Here is a 26434-nt window from a genome sequence, read left to right as displayed (position 1 = left end):
TAGAACCTTTTGAGGATCTGAGGACCCATGCCAAATCTTTTCAGTCTCCTGAGGGGGAATAGGCTTTGTCGTTTGTTTCCATGATTTTTCATAGTGTTCTGTTGTTTTTGCTATTTAATGTAACAGTTTTTGTGACAGAACTATCGGTAGAGTTGAAAATGCGATGGAGACACATTTCACTTTAGATTTTTATTCAGTACATGTTGTGTGCACTACTTAATAGTTCACTGATTTTTATCCGCAACAAGTCAGTTTGGTGGAAAAATGCACATATTCTAAAATCTGCATAAAGAAAATATGTGCATTTTTCCACCAAACTGACTTGTTGCGGATAAAAATCAGTGAACTATTAAGTAGTGCACACAACATGTACTGAATAAAAATGAAAATCTGCCGCCCAAACCTAGCTAGTGAAATATTCGTTCAATATTTCCCCAGAAATCCTTGGTATTTGAACTACACAGAATGCGTGTTATTATGACATAGCTACAGCAATCATGATAGTAATTGACAGTTACTGTTTCAGGGGTTGCTATAACCTAACGTTGCTCTCTCTATCTACTGTATGAGGGACCCTGACACTGTTCGTTGCCATATTAGCTCTGGTCCTTGGCGTTTAGTGCAGCTTGCGAACGTTGAGCCTTTAGGAAGAAGCCTCACTAACACCCTGGACCAGAGCTAGTTGCCAATATGCCATGCCATTCCCCTTAGTCTGCTGTCTGAATGTGCTGGTTGTTCTCCACTGCAGGTGAACCTGAAGCCGTCATCATGCAGAGCACAGCCAACTACCTGTGGCTGATCTCAGACCTGCTGGGGCAGGGGGCTACAGCTAACGTCTACCGTGGCAGGCACAAGGTACAGGACTAACACACACACCAGGGGGTACAGCTAACATCTACCAGGCACAAGGTACAGGACTAACACACACCAGGGGGTACAGCTAACATCTACCAGACACAAGGTACAGGACTAACACACACCAGGGGGTACAGCTAACATCTACCAGGCACAAGGTACAGGACTAACACACACCGGGGGGTACAGCTAACGTCTACCAGACACAAGGTACAGGACTAACACACACCAGGGGGTACAGCTAACGTCTACCAGGCACAAGGTACAGGACTAACACACACCAGGGGGTACAGCTAACGTCTACCAGGCACAAGGTACAGGACTAACACACACCAGGGGGTACAGCTAACATCTACCAGACACAAGGTACAGGACTAACACACACCAGGGGGTACAGCTAACGTCTACCAGACACAAGGTACAGGACTAACACACACCAGGGGGGTACAGCTAACGTCTACCAGACACAAGGTACAGGACTAACACACACCAGGGGGTACAGCTAACGTCTACCAGACACAAGGTACAGGACTAACACACACCAGGGGGTACAGCTAACATCTACCAGACACAAGGTACAGGACTAACACACACCAGGGGGTACAGCTAACGTCTACCAGACACAAGGTACAGGACTAACACACACCAGGGGGTACAGCTAACGTCTACCAGGCACAAGGTACAGGACTAACACACACCAGGGGATACAGCTAACATCTACCAGACACAAGGTACAGGACTAACACACACCGGGGGGTACAGCTAACATCTACCATGGCAGGCACAAGGTACAGGACTAACACACACCGGGGGGTACAGCTAACGTCTACCAGACACAAGGTACAGGACTAACACACACCAGGGGGTACAGCTAACGTCTACCAGGCACAAGGTACAGGACTAACACACACCAGGGGGTACAGCTAACGTCTACCAGGCACAAGGTACAGGACTAACACACACCAGGGGATACAGCTAACATCTACCAGACACAAGGTACAGGACTAACACACACCGGGGGGTACAGCTAACATCTACCATGGCAGGCACAAGGTACAGGACTAACACACACCGGGGGGTACAGCTAACGTCTACCAGACACAAGGTACAGGACTAACACACACCGGGGGGTACAGCTAACGTCTACCAGACACAAGGTACAGGACTAACACACACCAGGGGGTACAGCTAACATCTACCAGACACAAGGTACAGGACTAACACACACCGGGGGGTACAGCTAACATCTACCAGACACAAGGTACAGGACTAACACACACCAGGGGATACAGCTAACGTCTACCGTGGCAGGCACAAGGTACAGGGCTAACACACACCAGGGGGTACAGCTAACATCTACCAGACACAAGGTACAGGACTAACACACACCAGGGGGTACAGCTAACATCTACCAGACACAAGGTACAGGACTAACACACACCGGGGGGTACAGCTAACATCTACCAGACACAAGGTACAGGACTAACACACACCAGGGGATACAGCTAACGTCTACCGTGGCAGGCACAAGGTACAGGGCTAACACACCCAAGGGGGTACAGCTAACGTCTACCGTGGCAGGCACAAGGTACAGGACTAACACACACACCAGGGGGTACAGCTAACATCTACCAGGCACAAGGTACAGGACTAACACACACCAGGGGGTACAGCTAACGTCTACCAGACACAAGGTACAGGACTAACACACACCAGGGGGTACAGCTAACGTCTACCAGGCACAAGGTACAGGACTAACACACACCAGGGGGTACAGCTAACGTCTACCAGGCACAAGGTACAGGACTAACACACACCAGGGGGTACAGCTAACGTCTACCAGACACAAGGTACAGGACTAACACACACCGGGGGGTACAGCTAACGTCTACCAGACACAAGGTACAGGACTAACACACACCAGGGGGTACAGCTAACATCTACCAGACACAAGGTACAGGACTAACACACACCAGGGGGTACAGCTAACGTCTACCAGACACAAGGTACAGGACTAACACACACCAGGGGGGTACAGCTAACGTCTACCAGACACAAGGTACAGGACTAACACACACCAGGGGGTACAGCTAACGTCTACCAGACACAAGGTACAGGACTAACACACACCAGGGGGTACAGCTAACGTCTACCAGACACAAGGTACAGGACTAACACACACCAGGGGGTACAGCTAACGTCTACCAGACACAAGGTACAGGACTAACACACACCAGGGGGTACAGCTAACGTCTACCAGACACAAGGTACAGGACTAACACACACCAGGGGGTACAGCTAACGTCTACCAAACACAAGGTACAGGACTAACACACACCAGGGGGTACAGCTAACGTCTACCAAACACAAGGTACAGGACTAACACACACCAGGGGGTACAGCTAACATCTACCATGGCAGGCACAAGGTACAGGACTAACACACACCAGGGGGTACAGCTAACGTCTACCAGACACAAGGTACAGGACTAACACACACCAGGGGGTACAGCTAACATCTACCATGGCAGGCACAAGGTACAGGACTAACACACACCGGGGGGTACAGCTAACGTCTACCAGGCACAAGGTACAGGACTAACACACACCGGGGGGTACAGCTAACGCCTACCAGGCACAAGGTACAGGACTAACACACACCAGGGGGTACAGCTAACATCTACCAGACACAAGGTACAGGACTAACACACACCAGGGGGTACAGCTAACGTCTACCAGGCACAAGGTACAGGGCTAACACACACCAGGGGGTACAGCTAACGCCTACCAGACACAAGGTACAGGACTAACACACACCAGGGGGTACAGCTAACGTCTACCAGACACAAGGTACAGGACTAACACACACCAGGGGGTACAGCTAACGTCTACCGTGGCAGGCACAAGGTACAGGACTAACACACACCAGGGGGTACAGCTAACGTCTACCAGGCACAAGGTACAGGGCTAACACACACCCAAGGGGGTACAGCTAACGTCTACCAGGTACAAGGTACAGGACTAACACACACCAGGGGGTACAGCTAACGTCTACCGTGGCAGGCACAAGGTACAGGACTAACACACACCAGGGGGTACAGCTAACGTCTACCAGGCACAAGGTACAGGACTAACACACACCAGGGGGTACAGCTAACGTCTACCAGACACAAGGTACAGGACTAACACACACCGGGGGGTACAGCTAACGTCTACCAGACACAAGGTACAGGACTAACACACACCAGGGGGTACAGCTAACATCTACCAGGCACAAGGTACAGGACTAACACACACCAGGGGGTACAGCTAACGTCTACCAGACACAAGGTACAGGACTAACACACACCAGGGGGTACAGCTAACATCTACCAGACACAAGGTACAGGACTAACACACACCAGGGGGTACAGCTAACGTCTACCAGACACAAGGTACAGGACTAACACACACCAGGGGGTACAGCTAACATCTACCAGACACAAGGTACAGGACTAACACACACCGGGGGGTACAGCTAACGCCTACCAGGCACAAGGTACAGGACTAACACACACCAGGGGGTACAGCTAACATCTACCAGACACAAGGTACAGGGCTAACACACACCAGGGGGTACAGCTAACATCTACCATGGCAGGCACAAGGTACAGGACTAACACACACCAGGGGGTACAGCTAACGTCTACCAGACACAAGGTACAGGACTAACACACCCAAGGGGGTACAGCTAACATCTACCATGGCAGGCACAAGGTACAGGACTAACACACACCAGGGGGTACAGCTAACATCTACCAGACACAAGGTACAGGACTAACACACACCAGGGGGTACAGCTAACGTCTACCAGACACAAGGTACAGGACTAACACACACCAGGGGGTACAGCTAACGTCTACCAGACACAAGGTACAGGACTAACACACACCAGGGGGTACAGCTAACGTCTACCGTGGCAGGCACAAGGTACAGGACTAACACACACCAGGGGGTACAGCTAACATCTACCAGACACAAGGTACAGGACTAACACACACCAGGGGGTACAGCTAACGTCTACCAGGCACAAGGTACAGGACTAACACACACCAGGGGGTACAGCTAACATCTACCATGGCAGGCACAAGGTACAGGACTAACACACACCAGGGGGTACAGCTAACGTCTACCAGACACAAGGTACAGGACTAACACACCCAAGGGGGTACGGCTAACATCTACCATGGCAGGCACAAGGTACAGGACTAACACACACCAGGGGGTACAGCTAACATCTACCAGACACAAGGTACAGGACTAACACACACCAGGGGGTACAGCTAACGTCTACCAGACACAAGGTACAGGACTAACACACACCAGGGGGTACAGCTAACGTCTACCGTGGCAGACACAAGGTACAGGACTAACACACACCAGGGGGTACAGCTAACGTCTACCAGACACAAGGTACAGGACTAACACACACCAGGGGGTACAGCTAACGTCTACCAGGCACAAGGTACAGGACTAACACACACCAGGGGGTACAGCTAACATCTACCAGACACAAGGTACAGGACTAACACACACCAGGGGGTACAGCTAACATCTACCAGACACAAGGTACAGGACTAACACACACCAGGGGGTACAGCTAACATCTACCAGACACAAGGTACAGGACTAACACACACCAGGGGGTACAGCTAACATCTACCAGACACAAGGTACAGGACTAACACACACCAGGGGGTACAGCTAACATCTACCAGACACAAGGTACAGGACTAACACACACCAGGGGGTACAGCTAACATCTACCAGACACAAGGTACAGGACTAACACACACCAGGGGGTACAGCTAACATCTACCAGACACAAGGTACAGGACTAACACACACCAGGGGGTACAGCTAACATCTACCAGACACAAGGTACAGGACTAACACACACCAGGGGGTACAGCTAACATCTACCAGACACAAGGTACAGGACTAACACACACCAGGGGGTACAGCTAACATCTACCAGACACAAGGTACAGGACTAACACACACCAGGGGGTACAGCTAACGTCTACCAGACACAAGGTACAGGACTAACACACACCAGGGGGTACAGCTGGGGGTGGGGGGGGTTTCCCCACCAAGCATCTTGGCAGTCTTTCAGATGCGTGGATGGAAGAGCAGTAGTGTAGTATTGTTTTAAGGCCTAACATGAAGTCTAATATAGTACTATTGTTCATTTAGCTGTTTTCTCACTAACTAGCCATTTTTAGACATACATTGAATCTACGCTTCATGTCCCAGAGGGTTATGGTTGTCTGCTCAGCCACATCAGTCTAAGCTAGCGTGTTAACCCTTCTCTCTCCACAGGGGGCTTTCCCAGAGCTTAACCCTCCTCTCTCCACGGGGGCTTTCCCAGAGCTCTCTAGACTTGAGGGGAGGATGCCAATATATGAACACATATTAGGATGGGTCTGGACACGTCTTGGTGTTTGGTTCTGTCTCTTTGATTCTGACAGAATGAACATGGGTGAACTGTCTGGCACGGCGCCTGATTAACTGTCTTACTAGGGCTGCCCCAATGCATAGTGCCAACTGTAAAGTTTGGTGGAGGAGGAATAATGGTCTGGGGCTGTTTTTCATGGTTCGGGCTAGGCCCCTTAGTTCCAGTGAAGGGAAATCTTAACGCTACAGCATACAATTACATTCTAGACGATTCTGTGCTTCCAACTTTGTGGCAACAGTTTGGGGAAGGCCCTTTCCTGTTTCAGCATGACAATGCCCCCGTGCACAAAACGAGGTCCATACAGAAATCGTTTGACGAGATCTGTGTGGAAGAACTTGACTGGCCTGCACAGAGCCCTGAAATCAACCCCATCGAACACCTTTGGGATGAATTGGAACGCCGACTGCGAGCCTGGCCTAATCGCCCAACATCAGTGCCCGACCTCACTAATGCTCTTGTGGCTGAATGGAAGCAAGTCCCCGCAGCAATGTTCCAACATCTAGTGGAAAGCCTTCCCAGAAGAGTGGAGGCTGTTATAGCAGCAAAGGGGGGACGCAGCCAATTAGTTGTTTGCTATTTAAGGTTTAATAATGTTTTGTTCTCTAACATCAGAAAACAGGGGACCTGTATGTTGTCTACTACTAAGTTTAAACATATATTATTTTTCTGTAAAAGAAAATGGTGGACCTGTAAATGTTCTCTCCCGAGTGGCGCAGTGGTCTAAGGCACTGTATTGCAGTGCTAGCTGTGCCACTAGAGATCCTGGTTCGAATCCAGGCTCTGTCATAGCCGGCCGTGACCGGGAGACCCACAATTGGCCCAGCGTCGTCCAGGATAGGGGAGGGAATGGCCGGCAGGGATGTAGCTCAGTTGGTTGAGTATGGCGTTTGCAACGCCAGGGTTGTGGGTTCAATTCCCACGTGGGGCCAGTAAAAAAAAATATATATATATATATAAGTTCTGGATAAGAGCGTCTGCTAAATGACTAAAATGTAAAATTTAACATTATAAAACAGACCTGTATGTAATACTGCTATACAGTTCATTCAGAAAGTATTCAGACCCCTTGACCTTTTCCACATTTGGTTACATTACTGCCTTATTCTAAAATGGATTAAATTAGATTTTTTTCCTACACACAATAACCCCATAATGACAAAGCAAAAACAGGTTTAGATTTTTTTGCAAATTAATAAAAAGTAAAAAACTGAAATCACATTTACATAAGTATTCAGACCCTTTACTCAGTACTTTGTTGAATAACCTTTGTCAGCGATTACAGCCTTGAGTCTTCTTGGGTTTGACGCTAGAAGCATGGCACACCTGTATTTGGGGAGTTTCTCCCATTATTCTCTGCAGATCCTCTTAAGCTCTGCTGGGCCACTCAAGTACATGCAGAGACTTGTCCTGAAGCCACTCCTGCGTTGTCTTGGCTGTGTGCTTAGGGTCGTTGTCCTGTTGGAAGGTGAACCTTTGCCCCAGTCTGAGGTCCCGAGCGCTTTGGAGCAGGTTTTCATCAAGGATCTCTCTGTACTTTGCTCCGTTCATCTTTCCCTCGATCCTGACTAGTCTCCCAGTCCCTGCCGCTGAAAAACATCCCCACAGCATGATGCTGCCACCACCATGCTTCACCGTAGGGATGGTGCCAGGTTTCCTCCAGACGTGACTCTTGGAATTCAGGCCAAAGAGTTCAATCTTGGTTTCATCAGACCAGAGAATCTTGTTTTTCATTTGCCTTTTGGCAAACTCCAAGCGGGCTGTCATGTGCCTTTTACTGAGGAGTGGCTTCCGTCTGGCTACTCTACCATAAAGGCCTGATTGGTGGAGTGCTGCAGAGATGGTTGTCCTTCTGGAAGGTTCTCCCATCTCCACAGAGGAACTCTGGAGCTCTGTCAGAGTGACCATCGGGTTCTTGGTCACCCCCCTGACCAAGGCCCTTCTCCATCGATTGCTCAGTTTGGCCGGGCGGCCAGCTCTAGGAAGAGTCTTGGTGGTTCCAAACATCTCCCATTTAAGAATGATAGAGGCCACTGTGTTCTTGGGGACCTTCAATGCTGCAGACATTTTTTGGTACCCTTCCCCAGATCTGTGCCTCGTCACAATCCTGTCTCTGAGCTCTACGGACAATTCCTTTGACCTCATGGCTTGGTTTTTGCTCTGACATGCACTGTCAACTGTGCGATCCTGTATAGACAGGTGTGTGCCTTTCCAAATCATGTCCAATCAATTGAATTTACCACAGGTGGACTCCAATCAAGTTGTAGAAACATCTCAAGGATGATCAATGGAAACAGGATGCACCTGAGCTCAATTTTCGAGTCTCATAGCAAAGGGTCTGAATACTTATGTAAATAAGGTTTTTTATTTTTGTATTTATTGTCATAAATTTGCAAGAATTTCTAAAAGCCTGTTTTCGCTTTGTCATTATGGGGTATTTGGTGTAGATTGATGAAGGGGAAAAAAATATTTAATCCATTTTAGAAAAAGGCTGTAATGTAACAAAAGTGTGGAAAAACATCAGAAAACAGGGGACCTGTATGTAATACTATGTGTCCTCTAACACCAGAAAACAGGGGACCTGTATGTAATACTATGTGTCCTCTAACACCAGAAAACAGGGGACCTGTATGTAATACTATGTGTCCTCCTCTAACACCAGAAAACAGGGGACCTGTATGTAATACTATGTGTCCTCTAACACCAGAAAACAGGGGACCTGTATGTAATACTATGTGTCCTCCTCTAACACCAGAAAACAGGGGACCTGTATGTAATACTATGTGTCCTCCTCTAACACCAGAAAACAGGGGACCTCTATGTAATACTATGTGTCCTCTAACACCAGAAAACAGGGGACCTGTATGTAATACTATGTGTCCTCTAACACCAGAAAACAGGGGACCTGTATGTAATACTATGTGTCCTCCTCTAACACCAGAAAACAGGGGACCTGTATGTAATACTATGTGTCCTCCTCTAACACCAGAAAACAGGGGACCTGTATGTAATACTATGTGTCCTCCTCTAACACCAGAAAACAGGGGACCTGTATGTAATACTATGTGTCCTCCTCTAACACCAGAAAACAGGGGACCTGTATGTAATACTATGTGTCTCCTCTAACACCAGAAAACAGGGGACCTGTATGTAATACTATGTGTCCTCCTCTAACACCAGAAAACAGGGGACCTGTATGTAATACTATGTGTCCTCTAACACCAGAAAACAGGGGACCTGTATGTAATACTATGTGTCCTCCTCTAACACCAGAAAACAGGGGACCTGTATGTAATACTATGTGTCCTCTAACACCCAGAAAACAGGGGACCTGTATGTAATACTATGTGTCCTCCTCTAACACCAGAAAACAGGGGACCTGTATGTAATACTATGTGTCCTCCTCTAACACCAGAAAACAGGGGACCTGTATGTAATACTATGTGTCCTCCTCTAACACCAGAAAACAGGGGACCTGTATGTAATACTATGTGTCCTCTAACACCAGAAAACAGGGGACCTGTATGTAATACTATGTGTCCTCCTCTAACACCAGAAAACAGGGGACCTGTATGTAATACTATGTGTCCTCCTCTAACACCAGAAAACAGGGGACCTGTATGTAATACTATGTGTCCTCTAACACCAGAAAACAGGGGACCTGTATGTAATACTATGTGTCCTCTAACACCAGAAAACAGGGGACCTGTATGTAATACTATGTGTCCTCTAACACCAGAAAACAGGGGACCTGTATGTAATACTATGTGTCCTCTAACACCAGAAAACAGGGGACCTGTATGTAATACTATGTGTCCTCCTCTAACACCAGAAAACAGGGGACCTGTATGTAATACTATGTGTCCTCCTCTAACACCAGAAAACAGGGGACCTGTATGTAATACTATGTGTCCTCTCTAACACCAGAAAACAGGGGACCTGTATGTAATACTATGTGTCCTCCTCTAACACCAGAAAACAGGGGACCTGTATGTAATACTATGTGTCCTCTCTAACACCAGAAAACAGGGGACCTGTATGTAATACTATGTGTCCTCTAACACCCAGAAAACAGGGGACCTGTATGTAATACTATGTGTCCTCCTCTAACACCAGAAAACAGGGGACCTGTATGTAATACTATGTGTCCTCTAACACCAGAAAACAGGGGACCTGTATGTAATACTATGTGTCCTCTCTAACACCAGAAAACAGGGGACCTGTATGTAATACTATGTGTCCTCCTCTAACACCAGAAAACAGGGGACCTGTATGTAATACTATGTGTCCTCCTCTAACACCAGAAAACAGGGGACCTGTATGTAATACTATGTGTCCTCTAACACCAGAAAACAGGGGACCTGTATGTAATACTATGTGTCCTCCTCTAACACCAGAAAACAGGGGACCTGTATGTAATACTATGTGTCCTCCTAACACCAGAAAACAGGGGACCTGTATGTAATACTATGTGTCCTCCTCTAACACCAGAAAACAGGGGACCTGTATGTAATACTATGTGTCCTCCTCTAACACCAGAAAACAGGGGACCTGTATGTAATACTATGTGTCCTCCTCTAACACCAGAAAACAGGGGACCTGTATGTAATACTATGTGTCCTCCTAACACCAGAAAACAGGGGACCTGTATGTAATACTATGTGTCCTCTCTAACACCAGAAAACAGGGGACCTGTATGTAATACTATGTGTCCTCCTCTAACACCAGAAAACAGGGGACCTGTATGTAATACTATGTGTCCTCTAACACCAGAAAACAGGGGACCTGTATGTAATACTATGTGTCCTCTCTAACACCAGAAAACAGGGGACCTGTATGTAATACTATGTGTCCTCCTCTAACACCAGAAAACAGGGGACCTGTATGTAATACTATGTGTCCTCCTCTAACACCAGAAAACAGGGGACCTGTATGTAATACTATGTGTCCTCTAACACCAGAAAACAGGGGACCTGTATGTAATACTATGTGTCCTCCTCTAACACCAGAAAACAGGGGACCTGTATGTAATACTATGTGTCCTCTAACACCAGAAAACAGGGGACCTGTATGTAATACTATGTGTCCTCCTCTAACACCAGAAAACAGGGGACCTGTATGTAATACTATGTGTCCTCTCTAACACCAGAAAACAGGGGACCTGTATGTAATACTATGTGTCCTCCTCTAACACCAGAAAACAGGGGACCTGTATGTAATACTATGTGTCCTCTAACACCAGAAAACAGGGGACCTGTATGTAATACTATGTGTCCTCCTCTAACACCAGAAAACAGGGGACCTGTATGTAATACTATGTGTCCTCTAACACCAGAAAACAGGGGACCTGTATGTAATACTATGTGTCCTCCTCTAACACCAGAAAACAGGGGACCTGTATGTAATACTATGTGTCCTCTAACACCAGAAAACAGGGGACCTGTATGTAATACTATGTGTCCTCCTCTAACACCAGAAAACAGGGGACCTGTATGTAATACTATGTGTCCTCTAACACCAGAAAACAGGGGACCTGTATGTAATACTATGTGTCCTCCTCTAACACCAGAAAACAGGGGACCTGTATGTAATACTATGTGTCCTCCTCTAACACCAGAAAACAGGGGACCTGTATGTAATACTATGTGTCCTCTAACACCAGAAAACAGGGGACCTGTATGTAATACTATGTGTCCTCTAACACCAGAAAACAGGGGACCTGTATGTAATACTATGTGTCCTCCTCTAACACCAGAAAACAGGGGACCTGTATGTAATACTATGTGTCCTCTAACACCAGAAAACAGGGGACCTGTATGTAATACTATGTGTCCTCCTCTAACACCAGAAAACAGGGGACCTGTATGTAATACTATGTGTCCTCTCAACACCAGAAAACAGGGGACCTGTATGTAATACTATGTGTCCTCTAACACCAGAAAACAGGGGACCTGTATGTAATACTATGTGTCCTCCTCTAACACCAGAAAACAGGGGACCTGTATGTAATACTATGTGTCCTCCTCTAACACCAGAAAACAGGGGACCTGTATGTAATACTATGTGTCCTCTCTAACACCAGAAAACAGGGGACCTGTATGTAATACTATGTGTCCTCCTCTAACACCAGAAAACAGGGGACCTGTATGTAATACTATGTGTCCTCCTCTAACACCAGAAAACAGGGGACCTGTATGCTGTGAAGGTCTTCAACAACCTGAGTTTCCTGCGACCACTCGACGTCCAGATGAGAGAGTTTGAGGTCCTGAAGAAACTCAACCATAAGAACATCGTCAAGCTGTTTGCTGTGGAGGAGGAGGTCAGTTATACCCTGTAATCTGTAGAATAACACTAGACCTAGTGGAGGTATACTATACCTAGTGGAGGTATAGTGTACCTAGTGGAGGTATAGTGTACCTAGTGGAGGTACAGTATACCTAGTGGAGGTATAGTGTACCTAGTGGAGGTATAGTGTACCTAGTGGAGGTATACTGTACCTAGTGGAGGTATAGTGTACCTAGTGGAGGTATAGTATACCTAGTGGAGGTATAGTATACCTAGTGGAGGTATAGTGTACCTAGTGGAGGTATACTGTACCTAGTGGAGGTATAGTGTACCTAGTGGAGGTATAGTATACCTAGTGGAGGTATAGTGTACCTAGTGGAGGTATAGTGTACCTAGTGGAGGTATAGTGTACCTAGTGGAGGTATAGTGTACCTAGTGGAGGTATAGTGTACCTAGTGGAGGTATAGTGTACCTAGTGGAGGTATAGTGTACCTAGTGGAGGTATAGTGTACCTAGTGGAGGTATAGTGTACCTAGTGGAGGTATAGTGTACCTAGTGGAGGTATAGTGTACCTAGTGGAGGTATACTATACCTAGTGGAGGTATAGTGTACCTAGTGGAGGTATAGTGTACCTAGTGGAGGTATAGTGGAGGTATAGTGTACCTAGTGGAGGTATACTATACCTAGTGGAGGTATAGTGTACCTAGTGGAGGTATAGTGTACCTAGTGGAGTTATAGTGTACCTAGTGGAGGTATAGTGGAGGTATAGTATACCTAGTGGAGGTATAGTGTACCTAGTGGAGGTATAGTGGAGGTATAGTATACCTAGTGGAGGTATAGTGTACCTAGTGGAGGTATACTATACCTAGTGGAGGTATAGTGTACCTAGTGGAGGTATAGTGTACCTAGTGGAGTTATAGTGTACCTAGTGGAGGTATAGTGGAGGTATAGTATACCTAGTGGAGGTATAGTGTACCTAGTGGAGGTATAGTGTACCTAGTGGAGGTATAGTGTACCTAGTGGAGGTATAGTGTACCTAGTGGAGGTATAGTGTACCTAGTGGAGGTATACTATACCTAGTGGAGGTATAGTGTACCTAGTGGAGGTATAGTGTACCTAGTGGAGTTATAGTGTACCTAGTGGAGGTATACTATACCTAGTGGAGGTATAGTGTACCTAGTGGAGGTATAGTGTACCTAGTGGAGTTATAGTGTACCTAGTGGAGGTATAGTGGAGGTATAGTATACCTAGTGGAGGTATAGTGTACCTAGTGGAGGTATAGTGTACCTAGTGGAGGTATAGTGTACCTAGTGGAGGTATAGTGGAGGTATAGTATACCTAGTGGAGGTATAGTGTACCTAGTGGAGGTATAGTGGAGGTATAGTATACCTAGTGGAGGTATAGTGTACCTAGTGGAGGTATAGTGTACCTAGTGGAGGTATAGTATACCTAGTGGAGGTATAGTATACCTAGTGGAGGTACAGTATACCTAGTGGAGGTAGGGTATACCTAGTGGAGGTATAGTGTACCTAGTGGAGGTATAGTGTACCTAGTGGAGGTATAGTGTACCTAGTGGAGGTATAGTGTACCTAGTGGAGGTATAGTATACCTAGTGGAGGTATAGTATACCTAGTGGAGGTATAGTATACCTAGTGGAGGTATAGTGTACCTAGTGGAGGTATAGTGTACCTAGTGGAGGTATAGTGTACCTAGTGGAGGTATAGTGTACCTAGTGGAGGTATAGTGTACCTAGTGGAGGTATAGTGGAGGTATAGTGTACCTAGTGGAGGTATAGTGTACCTAGTGGAGGTATACTATACCTAGTGGAGGTATACTATACCTAGTGGAGGTATACTATACCTAGTGGAGGTATACTATACCTAGTGGAGGTATAGTGTACCTAGTGGAGGTATACTGTACCTAGTGGAGGGATACTATACCTAGTGGAGGGATACTATACCTAGTGGAGGTATAGTGTACCTAGTGGAGGTATAGTGTACCTAGTGGAGGTATAGTGTACCTAGTGGAGGTATAGTGTACCTAGTGGAGGTATAGTGTACCTAGTGGAGGTATACTATACCTAGTGGAGGTATACTATACCTAGTGGAGGTATAGTGTACCTAGTGGAGGTATAGTGTACCTAGTGGAGGTATAGTGTACCTAGTGGAGGTATAGTGTACCTAGTGGAGGTATAGTGTACCTAGTGGAGGTATACTGTACCTAGTGGAGGTATACTATACCTAGTGGAGGTATAGTGGAGGTATAGTGTACCTAGTGGAGGTATAGTGTACCTAGTGGAGGTATAGTGTACCTAGTGGAGGTATAGTGTACCTAGTGGAGGTATAGTGTACCTAGTGGAGGTATACTATACCTAGTGGAGGTATAGTATACCTAGTGGAGGTATAGTGTACCTAGTGGAGGTATACTATACCCAGTGGAGGTATACTATACCTAGTGGAGGTATACTATACCTAGTGGAGGTACAGTATACCTAGTGGAGGTATAGTGTACCTAGTGGAGGTATAGTGTACCTAGTGGAGGTACAGTATACCTAGTGGAGGTATAGTGTACCTAGTGGAGGTATAGTGTACCTAGTGGAGGTATAGTGGAGGTATAGTGTACCTAGTGGAGGTATAGTGTACCTAGTGGAGGTACAGTATACCTAGTGGAGGTATAGCTATACCTAGTGGAGGTATAGTGTACCTAGTGGAGGTATAGTGTACCTAGTGGAGGTATAGTGTACCTAGTGGAGGTATAGTGTACCTAGTGGAGGTATAGTGTACCTAGTGGAGGTATAGTGTACCTAGTGGAGGTATACTATACCTAGTGGAGGTATAGTGTACCTAGTGGAGGTATACTATACCCAGTGGAGGTATAGTGTACCTAGTGGAGGTATACTATACCTAGTGGAGGTATACTATACCTAGTGGAGGTATACTATACCTAGTGGAGGTATACTATACCTAGTGGAGGTATAGTGTACCTAGTGGAGGTATACTATACCCAGTGGAGGTATACTATACCTAGTGGAGGTATACTATACCTAGTGGAGGTATACTATACCTAGTGGAGGTATAGTGTACCTAGTGGAGGTATACTATACCTAGTGGAGGTATACTATACCTAGTGGAGGTATAGTGTACCTAGTGGAGGTATACTATACCTAGTGGAGGTATAGTGGAGGTATACTATACCTAGTGGAGGTATAGTGTACCTAGTGGAGGTATAGTGTACCTAGTGGAGGTATAGTGTACCTAGTGGAGGTATAGTGTACCTAGTGGAGGTATAGTGTACCTAGTGGAGGTATACTATACCTAGTGGAGGTATAGTGTACCTAGTGGAGGTATAGTGTACCTAGTGGAGGTATAGTGTACCTAGTGGAGGTACAGTATACCTAGTGGAGGTATAGTGTACCTAGTGGAGGTATAGTGGAGGTATAGTGTACCTAGTGGAGGTATAGTGTACCTAGTGGAGGTATAGTGTACCTAGTGGAGGTATACTGTACCTAGTGGAGGTATAGTGTACCTAGTGGAGGTATAGTGTACCTAGTGGAGGTATAGTGTACCTAGTGGAGGTATAGTGTACCTAGTGGAGGTATAGTGTACCTAGTGGAGGTATAGTGTACCTAGTGGAGGTATAGTGGAGGTATAGTGTCCCTAGTGGAGGTATAGTGTACCTAGTGGAGGTATAGTGTACCTAGTGGAGGTATAGTGTACCTAGTGGAGGTATACTATACCTAGTGGAGGTATACTATACCTAGTGGAGGTATAGTGGAGGTATAGTGTACCTAGTGGAGGTATAGTGTACCTAGTGGAGGTATAGTGTACCTAGTGGAGGTATAGTGTACCTAGTGGAGGTCAGATAGTGTACCTAGTGGAGGTATAGTGTACCTAGTGGAGGTGTAGTGTACCTAGTGGAGGTATAGTGTACCTAGTGGAGGTCAGTATAGTGTACCTAGTGGAGGTACAGTATACCTAGTGGAGGTATACTATACCTAGTGGAGGTATAGTGGAGGTATAGTGTACCTAGTGGAGGTATAGTGTACCTAGTGGAGGTATAGTGTACCTAGTGGAGGTATACTATACCTAGTGGAGGTATAGTGTACCTAGTGGAGGTATAGTGTACCTAGTGGAGGTATAGTGTACCTAGTGGAGGTATAGTGTACCTAGTGGAGGTATAGTGTACCTAGTGGAGGTATAGTGTACCTAGTGGAGGTCAGTATAGTGTACCTAGTGGAGGTATAGTGTACCTAGTGGAGGTATAGTGTACCTAGTGGAGGTATAGTGTACCTAGTGGAGGTATAGTGTACCTAGTGAAGGTATAGTGTACCTAGTGGAGGTATAGTGTACCTAGTGGAGGTCGATAGTGTACCTAGTGGAGGTATAGTGTACCTAGTGGAGGTATAGTGTACCTAGTGGAGGTATAGTATACCTAGTGGAGGTATAGTGTACCTAGTGGAGTATAGTGGAGGTATAGTGTACCTAGTGGAGGTATAGTGTACCTAGTGGAGGTATAGTGTACCTAGTGGAGGTATAGTATACCTAGTGGAGGTATAGTGGAGGTATAGTGTACCTAGTGGAGGTATAGTGTACCTAGTGGAGGTACAGTATACCTAGTGGAGGTATACTATACCTAGTGGAGGTATAGTGGAGGTATAGTGTACCTAGTGGAGGTATAGTGTACCTAGTGGAGGTATAGTGTACCTAGTGGAGGTATAGTGGAGGTATAGTGTACCTAGTGGAGGTATACTATACCTAGTGGAGGTATAGTGTACCTAGTGGAGGTATAGTGTACCTAGTGGAGGTATAGTGTACCTAGTGGAGGTATAGTGTCCCTAGTGGAGGTATAGTGGAGGTATAGTGTACCTAGTGGAGGTATAGTGTACCTAGTGGGAGGTATACTATACCTAGTGGAGGTATACTATACCTAGTGGGGGTATACTGTACCTAGTGGAGGTATAGTGTACCTAGTGGAGGTATAGTGTACCTAGTGGAGTATAGTGTACCTAGTGGAGGTATAGTGTACCTAGTGGAGGTATAGTGTACCTAGTGGAGGTATAGTGTACCTAGTGGAGGTATAGTGTACCTAGTGGAGGTATAGTGTACCTAGTGGAGGTATAGTGTACCTAGTGGAGGTCAGATAGTGTACCTAGTGGAGTATAGTATACCTAGTGGAGGTATACTATACCTAGTGGAGGTATAGTGTACCTAGTGGAGGTATAGTGTACCTAGTGGAGGTATAGTGTACCTAGTGGAGGTATACTATACCTAGTGGAGGTATAGTGTACCTAGTGGAGGTATAGTGTACCTAGTGGAGATATAGTGTACCTAGTGGAGGTATAGTGTACCTAGTGGAGGTATAGTGTACCTAGTGGAGGTATACTGTACCTAGTGGAGGTATAGCTATACCTAGTGGAGGTATACTATACCTAGTGGAGTATAGTGTACCTAGTGGAGGTATACTATACCTAGTGGAGGTATACTGTACCTAGTGGAGGTATAGTGTACCTAGTGGAGATATAGTGTACCTAGTGGAGGTATAGTGTACCTAGTGGAGGTATAGTGTACCTAGTGGAGGTATAGTGTACCTAGTGGAGGTATAGTGGTGGTATAGTGTACCTAGTGGAGGTATAGTGTACCTAGTGGAGGTATAGTGTACCTAGTGAAGGTATAGTGTACCTAGTGGAGGTATATTGTACCTAGTGGAGGTCAGTATATTGTACCTAGTGGAGGTATAGTGTACCTAGTGGAGGTATAGTGTACCTAGCGGAGGTATAGTGTACCTAGCGGAGGTATAGTGTACCTAGCGGAGGTATAGTGTACCTAGCGGAGGTATAGTGGAGGTATAGTGTACCTAGTGGAGGTATAGTGTACCTAGTGGAGGTATAGTGGAGGTATAGTGTACCTAGTGGAGGTATAGTGTACCTAGTGGAGGTATAGTGTACCTAGTGGAGGTATAGTGTACCTAGTGGAGGTATAGTGTACCTAGTGGAGGTATAGTGTACCTAGTGGAGGTATAGTGTACCTAGTGGAGGTATAGTGTACCTAGTGGAGGTATAGTGTACCTAGTGGAGGTATAGTGTACCTAGTGGAGGTATAGTGCAGTGAGGTATAGTGTACCTAGTGGAGGTATAGTGTACCTAGTGGAGGTATAGTGTACCTAGTGGAGGTATAGTGTACCTAGTGGAGGTATAGTGTACCTAGTGGAGGTATAGTGTACCTAGTGGAGGTATAGTGTACCTAGTGGAGGTATAGTGTACCTAGTGGAGGTATAGTGTACCTAGTGGAGGTATAGTGTACCTAGTGGAGGTATAGTTAGTGTACCTAGTGGAGGTATAGTGTACCTAGTGGAGGTATAGTGTACCTAGTGGAGGTATAGTGTACCTAGTGGAGGTATAGTGTACCTAGTGGAGGTATAGTGTACCTAGTGGAGGTATAGTGGAGGTATAGTGTACCTAGTGGAGGTATAGTGTACCTAGTGGAGGTATAGTGGAGGTATAGTGTACCTAGTGGAGGTATAGTGTACCTAGTGGAGGTATAGTGGAGGTATAGTGTACCTAGTGGAGGTATAGTGGAGGTATACTATACCTAGTGGAGGTATAGTGGAGGTATAGTGTACCTAGTGGAGGTATAGTGTACCTAGTGGAGGTATAGTGTACCTAGTGGAGGTATAGTGTACCTAGTGGAGGTCAGTATAGTGTACCTAGTGGAGGTACAGTATACCTAGTGGAGGTATACTATACCTAGTGGAGGTATACTATACCTAGTGGAGGTATACTATACCTAGTGGAGGTATAGTGGAGGTATAGTGTACCTAGTGGAGGTATAGTGTACCTAGTGGAGGTATAGTGTACCTAGTGGAGGTATAGTATACCTAGTGGAGGTATAGTGTACCTAGTGGAGGTATAGTGTACCTAGTGAGGTATAGTGTACCTAGTGGAGGTATAGTGTACCTAGTGGAGGTATAGTGTACCTAGTGGAGGTATAGTGTACCTAGTGGAGGTATAGTGTACCTAGTGGAGGTATAGTGTACCTAGTGGAGGTCAGTATATTGTACCTAGTGGAGGTATAGTGTACCTAGTGGAGGTATAGTATACCTAGTGGAGGTATAGTGTACCTAGTGGAGGTATAGTGTACCTAGTGGAGGTATAGTGTACCTAGTGGAGGTATAGTGTACCTAGTGGAGGTATAGTGTACCTAGTGGAGGTATAGTATACCTAGTGGAGGTATAGTATACCTAGTGGAGGTATAGTGTACCTAGTGGAGGTATAGTGTACCTAGTGGAGGTATAGTGTACCTAGTGGAGGTATAGTGTACCTAGTGGAGGTATAGTGTACCTAGTGGAGGTATAGTGTACCTAGTGGAGGTATAGTATACCTAGTGGAGGTATAGTGTACCTAGTGGAGGTATAGTGTACCTAGTGGAGGTCAGTATAGTGTACCTAGTGGAGGTATAGTATACCTAGTGGAGGTATAGTGTACCTAGTGGAGGTATAGTGTACCTAGTGGAGGTATAGTGTACCTAGTGGAGGTATAGTGTACCTAGTGGAGGTATAGTGTACCTAGTGGAGGTCAGTATATTGTACCTAGTGGAGGTCAGTATATTGTACCTAGTGGAGGTCAGTATAGTGTACCTAGTGGAGGTATAGTGTACCTAGTGGAGGTATAGTATACCTAGTGGAGGTATACTATACCTAGTGGAGGTACAGTATACCTAGTGGAGGTATAGTGTACCTAGTGGAGGTACAGTATACCTAGTGGAGGTATAGTATACCTAGTGGAGGTATACTATACCTAGTGGAGGTACAGTATACCTAGTGGAGGTATAGTGTACCTAGTGGAGGTATAGTATACCTAGTGGAGGTATAGTATACCTAGTGGAGGTATAGTGGAGGTATAGTGTACCTAGTGAGGTATAGTGTACTTGGTAGTAGTGTACCTAGTGAAGGTATACTATACCTAGTGGAGGTATAGTGTACCTAGTGGAGGTATAGTGTACCTAGTGGAGGTATAGTGAGGTATAGTGTACCTAGTGGAGTATAGTGTACCTAGTGGAGGTATAGTGTACCTAGTGGAGGTATAGTGTACCTAGTGGAGGTATAGTGTACCTAGTGGAGGTATAGTGTACCTAGTGGAGGTATAGTGTACCTAGTGGAGGTATAGTGTACCTAGTGGAGGTATAGTGGAGGTATAGTGTACCTAGTGGAGGTATAGTGTACCTAGTGGAGGTATAGTGGAGGTATAGTGTACCTAGTGGAGGTATAGTGTACCTAGTGGAGGTATAGTGGAGGTATAGTGTACCTAGTGGAGGTATAGTAGTACCTAGTGGAGGTATAGTGGAGTATAGTGTACCTAGTGGAGGTATAGTGTACCTAGTGGAGGTATAGTGTACCTAGTGGAGGTATAGTGTACCTAGTGGAGGTGATAGTGTACCTAGTGGAGGTACAGTATACCTAGTGAGGTATACTGTACCTAGTGGAGGTATAGTGTACCTAGTGGAGGTATAGTGTACCTAGTGGAGGTATAGTGTTACCTAGTGGAGGTATAGTGTACCTAGTGGAGGTATAGTGTACCTAGTGGAGGTATACTATACCTAGTGGAGGTATAGTGTACCTAGTGGAGGTATAGTGTACCTAGTGGAGGTATAGTGTACCTAGTGGAGGTATAGTGTACCTAGTGGAGGTATAGTGTACCTAGTGGAGGTATAGTGTACCTAGTGGAGGTATAGTGTACCTAGTGGAGGTATAGTGTACCTAGTGGAGGTATAGTATACCTAGTGGAGGTCGATAGTGTACCTAGTGGAGGTATAGTGTACCTAGTGGAGGTATAGTGTACCTAGTGGAGGTATACTGTACCTAGTGGAGGTATAGTGTACCTAGTGGAGGTATAGTGTACCTAGTGGAGTATAGTGTACCTAGTGAGGTATAGTGTACCTAGTGGAGGTATAGTGTACCTAGTGGAGGTATAGTGTACCTAGTGGAGGTATAGTGTACCTAGTGGAGGTATAGTGGAGGTATAGTGTACCTAGTGGAGGTATAGTGTACCTAGTGGAGGTATAGTGTACCTAGTGGAGGTATAGTATACCTAGTGGAGGTATAGTGTACCTAGTGGAGGTATAGTGTACCTAGTGGAGGTATAGTGTACCTAGTGGAGGTATAGTGTACCTAGTGGAGGTATAGTGTACCTAGTGGAGGTATAGTGTACCTAGTGAAGGTATATTGTACCTAGTGGAGGTCAGTATAGTGTACCTAGTGGAGGTATAGTGTACCTAGTGGAGGTATAGTATACCTAGTGGAGGTATACTATACCTAGTGGAGGTACAGTATACCTAGTGGAGGTATAGTGTACCTAGTGGAGGTATAGTGTACCTAGTGGAGGTATAGTGTACCTAGTGGAGGTACAGTATACCTAGTGGAGGTATAGTATACCTAGTGGAGGTATAGTGGAGGTATAGTGTACCTAGTGGAGGTATAGTGTACCTAGTGGAGGTACAGTATACCTAGTGGAGGTATACTATACCTAGTGGAGGTATAGTGGAGGTATAGTGTACCTAGTGGAGGTATAGTGTACCTAGTGGAGGTATAGTGTACCTAGTGGAGGTATAGTGTACCTAGTGGAGGTATAGTGTACCTAGTGGAGGTATAGTGTACCTAGTGGAGGTATAGTGTACCTAGTGGAGTATAGTGTACCTAGTGGAGGTATAGTGTACCTAGTGGAGGTATACTGGTACCTAGTGGAGGTATAGTGTACCTAGTGGAGGTATAGTGGAGGTATAGTGTACCTAGTGGAGGTATAGTGTACCTAGTGGAGGTATAGTGTACCTAGTGGAGGTATAGTGTACCTAGTGGAGGTATAGTGTACCTAGTGGAGGTCAGTATAGTGTACCTAGTGGAGGTATAGTGTACCTAGTGGAGGTATACTATACCTAGTGGAGGTATAGTGGAGGTATAGTGTACCTAGTGGAGGTATAGTGTACCTAGTGGAGGTATAGTGTACCTAGTGGAGGTATAGTGTACCTAGTGGAGGTATACTATACCTAGTGGAGGTATAGTGTACCTAGTGGAGGTATAGTGTACCTAGTGGAGGTATAGTGTACCTAGTGGAGGTATAGTGTACCTAGTGGAGGTATAGTGTACCTAGTGGAGGTATAGTGGAGGTATAGTGTACCTAGTGGAGGTCAGTATAGTGTACCTAGTGGAGGTATAGTATACCTAGTGGAGGTATAGTGTACCTAGTGGAGGTATAGTGTACCTAGTGGAGGTATAGTGGAGGTATAGTGTACCTAGTGGAGGTATAGTGTACCTAGTGGAGGTATAGTGTACCTAGTGGAGGTATAGTGTACCTAGTGGAGGTATAGTGTACCTAGTGGAGGTATAGTGGAGGTATAGTGTACCTAGTGAAGGTATAGTGTACCTAGTGGAGGTCAGTATATTGTACCTAGTGGAGGTCAGTATAGTGTACCTAGTGGAGGTATAGTGTACCTAGTGGAGGTATAGTGTACCTAGTGGAGGTATAGTGTACCTAGCGGAGGTATAGTGTACCTAGCGGAGGTATAGTGTACCTAGTGGAGGTATAGTGTACCTAGTGGAGGTATAGTGTACCTAGTGGAGGTATAGTGTACCTAGTGGAGGTATAGTATACCTAGTGGAGGTATAGTGTACCTAGTGGAGGTATAGTGTACCTAGTGGAGGTATAGTGTACCTAGTGGAGGTATAGTGGAGGTATAGTGTACCTAGTGGAGGTATAGTGGAGGTATAGTGTACCTAGTGGAGGTATAGTGTACCTAGTGGAGGTATAGTGGAGGTATAGTGTACCTAGTGGAGGTATAGTGTACCTAGTGGAGGTATAGTGGAGGTATAGTGTACCTAGTGGAGGTATAGTGGAGGTATAGTGTACCTAGTGGAGGTATAGTGGAGGTATAGTGTACCTAGTGGAGGTATAGTGGAGGTATAGTGTACCTAGTGGAGGTATAGTGGAGTATAGTATACCTAGTGGAGGTATAGTGTACCTAGTGGAGGTATAGTGTACCTAGTGGAGGTATAGTGTACCTAGTGGAGGTATAGTGTACCTAGTGGAGGTATAGTGTACCTAGTGGAGTATAGTATACCTAGTGGAGGTATAGTGTACCTAGTGGAGGTATAGTGTACCTAGTGGAGGTATAGTGTACCTAGTGAGGTATAGTGGTATAGTGTACCTAGTGGAGGTATAGTGTACCTAGTGGAGGTATAGTGGAGGTATAGTGTACCTAGTGGAGGTATAGTGTACCTAGTGGAGGTATAGTGTACCTAGTGGAGGTATAGTGTACCTAGTGGAGGTATAGTGTACCTAGTGGAGTGTATAGTGGAGGTATAGTGTACCTAGTGGAGGTATAGTGTACCTAGTGGAGGTATAGTGTACCTAGTGGAGGTATAGTGGACCTAGTGGAGGTATAGTGTACCTAGTGGAGGTATAGTGTACCTAGTGGAGGTATAGTGTACCTAGTGGAGGTATAGTGTACCTAGTGGAGGTATAGTGTACCTAGTGGAGGTATAGTGTACCTAGTGGAGTGTATAGTGTACCTAGTGGAGGTATAGTGTACCTAGTGGAGGTATAGTATACCTAGTGGGGTATAGTGGAGGTATAGTGTACCTAGTGGAGGTATAGTGTACCTAGTGGAGAGTATAGTGGGTATAGTGTACCTAGTGGAGGTATAGTAGTACCTAGTGGAGGTATAGTGTACCTAGTGGAGGTATAGTGTTCCTAGTGGAGGTATAGTGTACCTAGTGGAGGTATAGTGTACCTAGTGGAGGTATAGTGTACCTAGTGGAGGTATAGTGTACCTAGTGGAGGTATAGTGTACCTAGTGGAGGTATAGTGTACCTAGTGGAGGTATAGTGTACCTAGTGGAGGTATACTATACCTAGTGGAGGTATACTATACCTAGTGGAGGTATACTATACCTAGTGGAGGTATAGTGGAGGTATAGTGTACCTAGTGGAGTATAGTGTACCTGGTGGAGGTATAGTGTACCTAGTGGAGGTATACTATACCTAGTGGAGGTATAGTGTACCTAGTGGAGGTATAGTGTACCTAGTGGAGTATAGTGTACCTAGTGGAGGTATAGTGTACCTAGTGGAGGTATAGTGTACCTAGTGGAGGTATAGTGTACCTAGTGGAGGTATAGTGTACCTAGTGGAGGTATAGTGTACCTAGTGGAGGTATAGTGTACCTAGTGGAGGTAGATAGTGTACCTAGTGGAGGTATAGTGTACCTAGTGGAGGTATAGTGTACCTAGTGGAGGTATAGTGTACCTAGTGGAGGTATAGTGTACCTAGTGGAGGTATAGTGTACCTAGTGGAGGTATAGTATACCTAGTGGAGGTATAGTGTACCTAGTGGAGGTATAGTGTACCTAGTGGAGGTATAGTGTACCTAGTGGAGGTATAGTGTACCTAGTGGAGGTATAGTGGAGGTATAGTGTACCTAGTGGAGGTATAGTGTACCTAGTGGAGGTCAGTATAGTGTACCTAGTGGAGGTACAGTATACCTAGTGGAGGTATAGTATACCTAGTGGAGGTATAGTGGAGGTATAGTGTACCTAGTGGAGGTATAGTGTACCTAGTGGAGGTATAGTGTACCTAGTGGAGGTATACTATACCTAGTGGAGGTATAGTGTACCTAGTGGAGGTATAGTGTACCTAGTGGAGGTATAGTGTACCTAGTGGAGGTATAGTGTACCTAGTGGAGGTATAGTATACCTAGTGAGGTATAGTGTACCTAGTGGAGGTATAGTGTACCTAGTGGAGGTATAGTGTACCTAGTGGAGGTATAGTGTACCTAGTGGAGGTATAGTATACCTAGTGGAGGTATAGTGTACCTAGTGGAGGTATAGTGTACCTAGTGGAGGTATAGTGTACCTAGTGGAGGTATAGTGTACCTAGTGGAGGTATAGTGTACCTAGTGGAGTATAGTGTACCTAGTGGAGGTATAGTGTACCTAGTGGAGGTATAGTGTACCTAGTGGAGGTATAGTGTACCTAGTGGAGGTATAGTGTACCTAGTGGAGGTATAGTGTACCTAGTGGAGGTATAGTATACCTAGTGGAGGTATAGTGTACCTAGTGGAGGTATAGTGTACCTAGTGGAGGTATAGTGTACCTAGTGGAGGTATAGTGGAGGTATAGTGTACCTAGTGGAGGTATAGTGTACCTAGTGGAGGTATAGTGTACCTAGTGGAGGTATAGTGTACCTAGTGGAGGTATAGTGTACCTAGTGGAGGTATAGTGTACCTAGTGGAGGTATAGTGTACCTAGTGGAGGTATAGTGTACCTAGTGGAGGTATAGTGTACCTAGTGGAGGTATAGTGTACCTAGTGGAGGTATAGTGTACCTAGTGGAGGTATAGTGTACCTAGTGGAGGTATAGTGTACCTAGTGGAGGTATAGTGTACCTAGTGGAGGTATAGTGGAGGTATAGTGTACCTAGTGGAGGTATAGTGGAGGTATAGTGTACCTAGTGGAGGTATAGTGTACCTAGTGGAGGTATAGTGTACCTAGTGGAGGTATAGTGTACCTAGTGGAGGTATAGTGGAGGTATAGTGTACCTAGTAGGTATAGTGAGGTATAGTGTACCTAGTGGAGGTATAGTGTACCTAGTGGAGTATAGTGAGTATAGTGTACCTAGTGGAGGTATAGTGGAGGTATAGTGTACCTAGTGGAGGTATAGTGTACCTAGTGGAGGTATAGTGTACCTAGTGGAGGTATAGTGTACCCAGCGGAGGTATAGTGTACCTAGCGGAGGTATAGTGTACCTAGTGAGGTATAGTGTA

The 26434-nt window shown here is 45.7% G+C and overlaps 1 protein-coding gene across 4 annotated transcripts in view; it reads left to right on the top strand.

Moving 5' to 3' along the window:
• tbk1 (TANK-binding kinase 1) overlaps positions 1 to 26434 on the top strand; it is a 97973-nt gene that overhangs the window by 1534 nt on the left and 70005 nt on the right. Inside the window, exons 1-3 of one of the 4 annotated variants that reach the window (XM_045214549.1) lie at positions 892 to 4444; positions 4611 to 4823; positions 12527 to 12667. In XM_045214549.1, the coding sequence (XP_045070484.1) occupies positions 12596 to 12667 (72 nt within the window). In that variant the 5' untranslated portion in view covers positions 892 to 4444; positions 4611 to 4823; positions 12527 to 12595. Of the gene's footprint in view, positions 1 to 748; positions 856 to 891; positions 4445 to 4472; positions 4824 to 12526; positions 12668 to 26434 lie in introns of those variants that run through there. The other 3 variants (XM_045214548.1, XM_045214547.1, XM_045214550.1) reach the window with 3 other exon arrangements.

This window comes from Coregonus clupeaformis, unplaced genomic scaffold (genome assembly GCF_020615455.1).
Source record: "Coregonus clupeaformis isolate EN_2021a unplaced genomic scaffold, ASM2061545v1 scaf0276, whole genome shotgun sequence".
In the NCBI taxonomy this organism is placed as follows: domain Eukaryota; kingdom Metazoa; phylum Chordata; class Actinopteri; order Salmoniformes; family Salmonidae; genus Coregonus; species Coregonus clupeaformis.
Note: the sequence above shows the minus strand (reverse complement) of the source record. Positions and strands in the feature narration are given on the sequence as shown.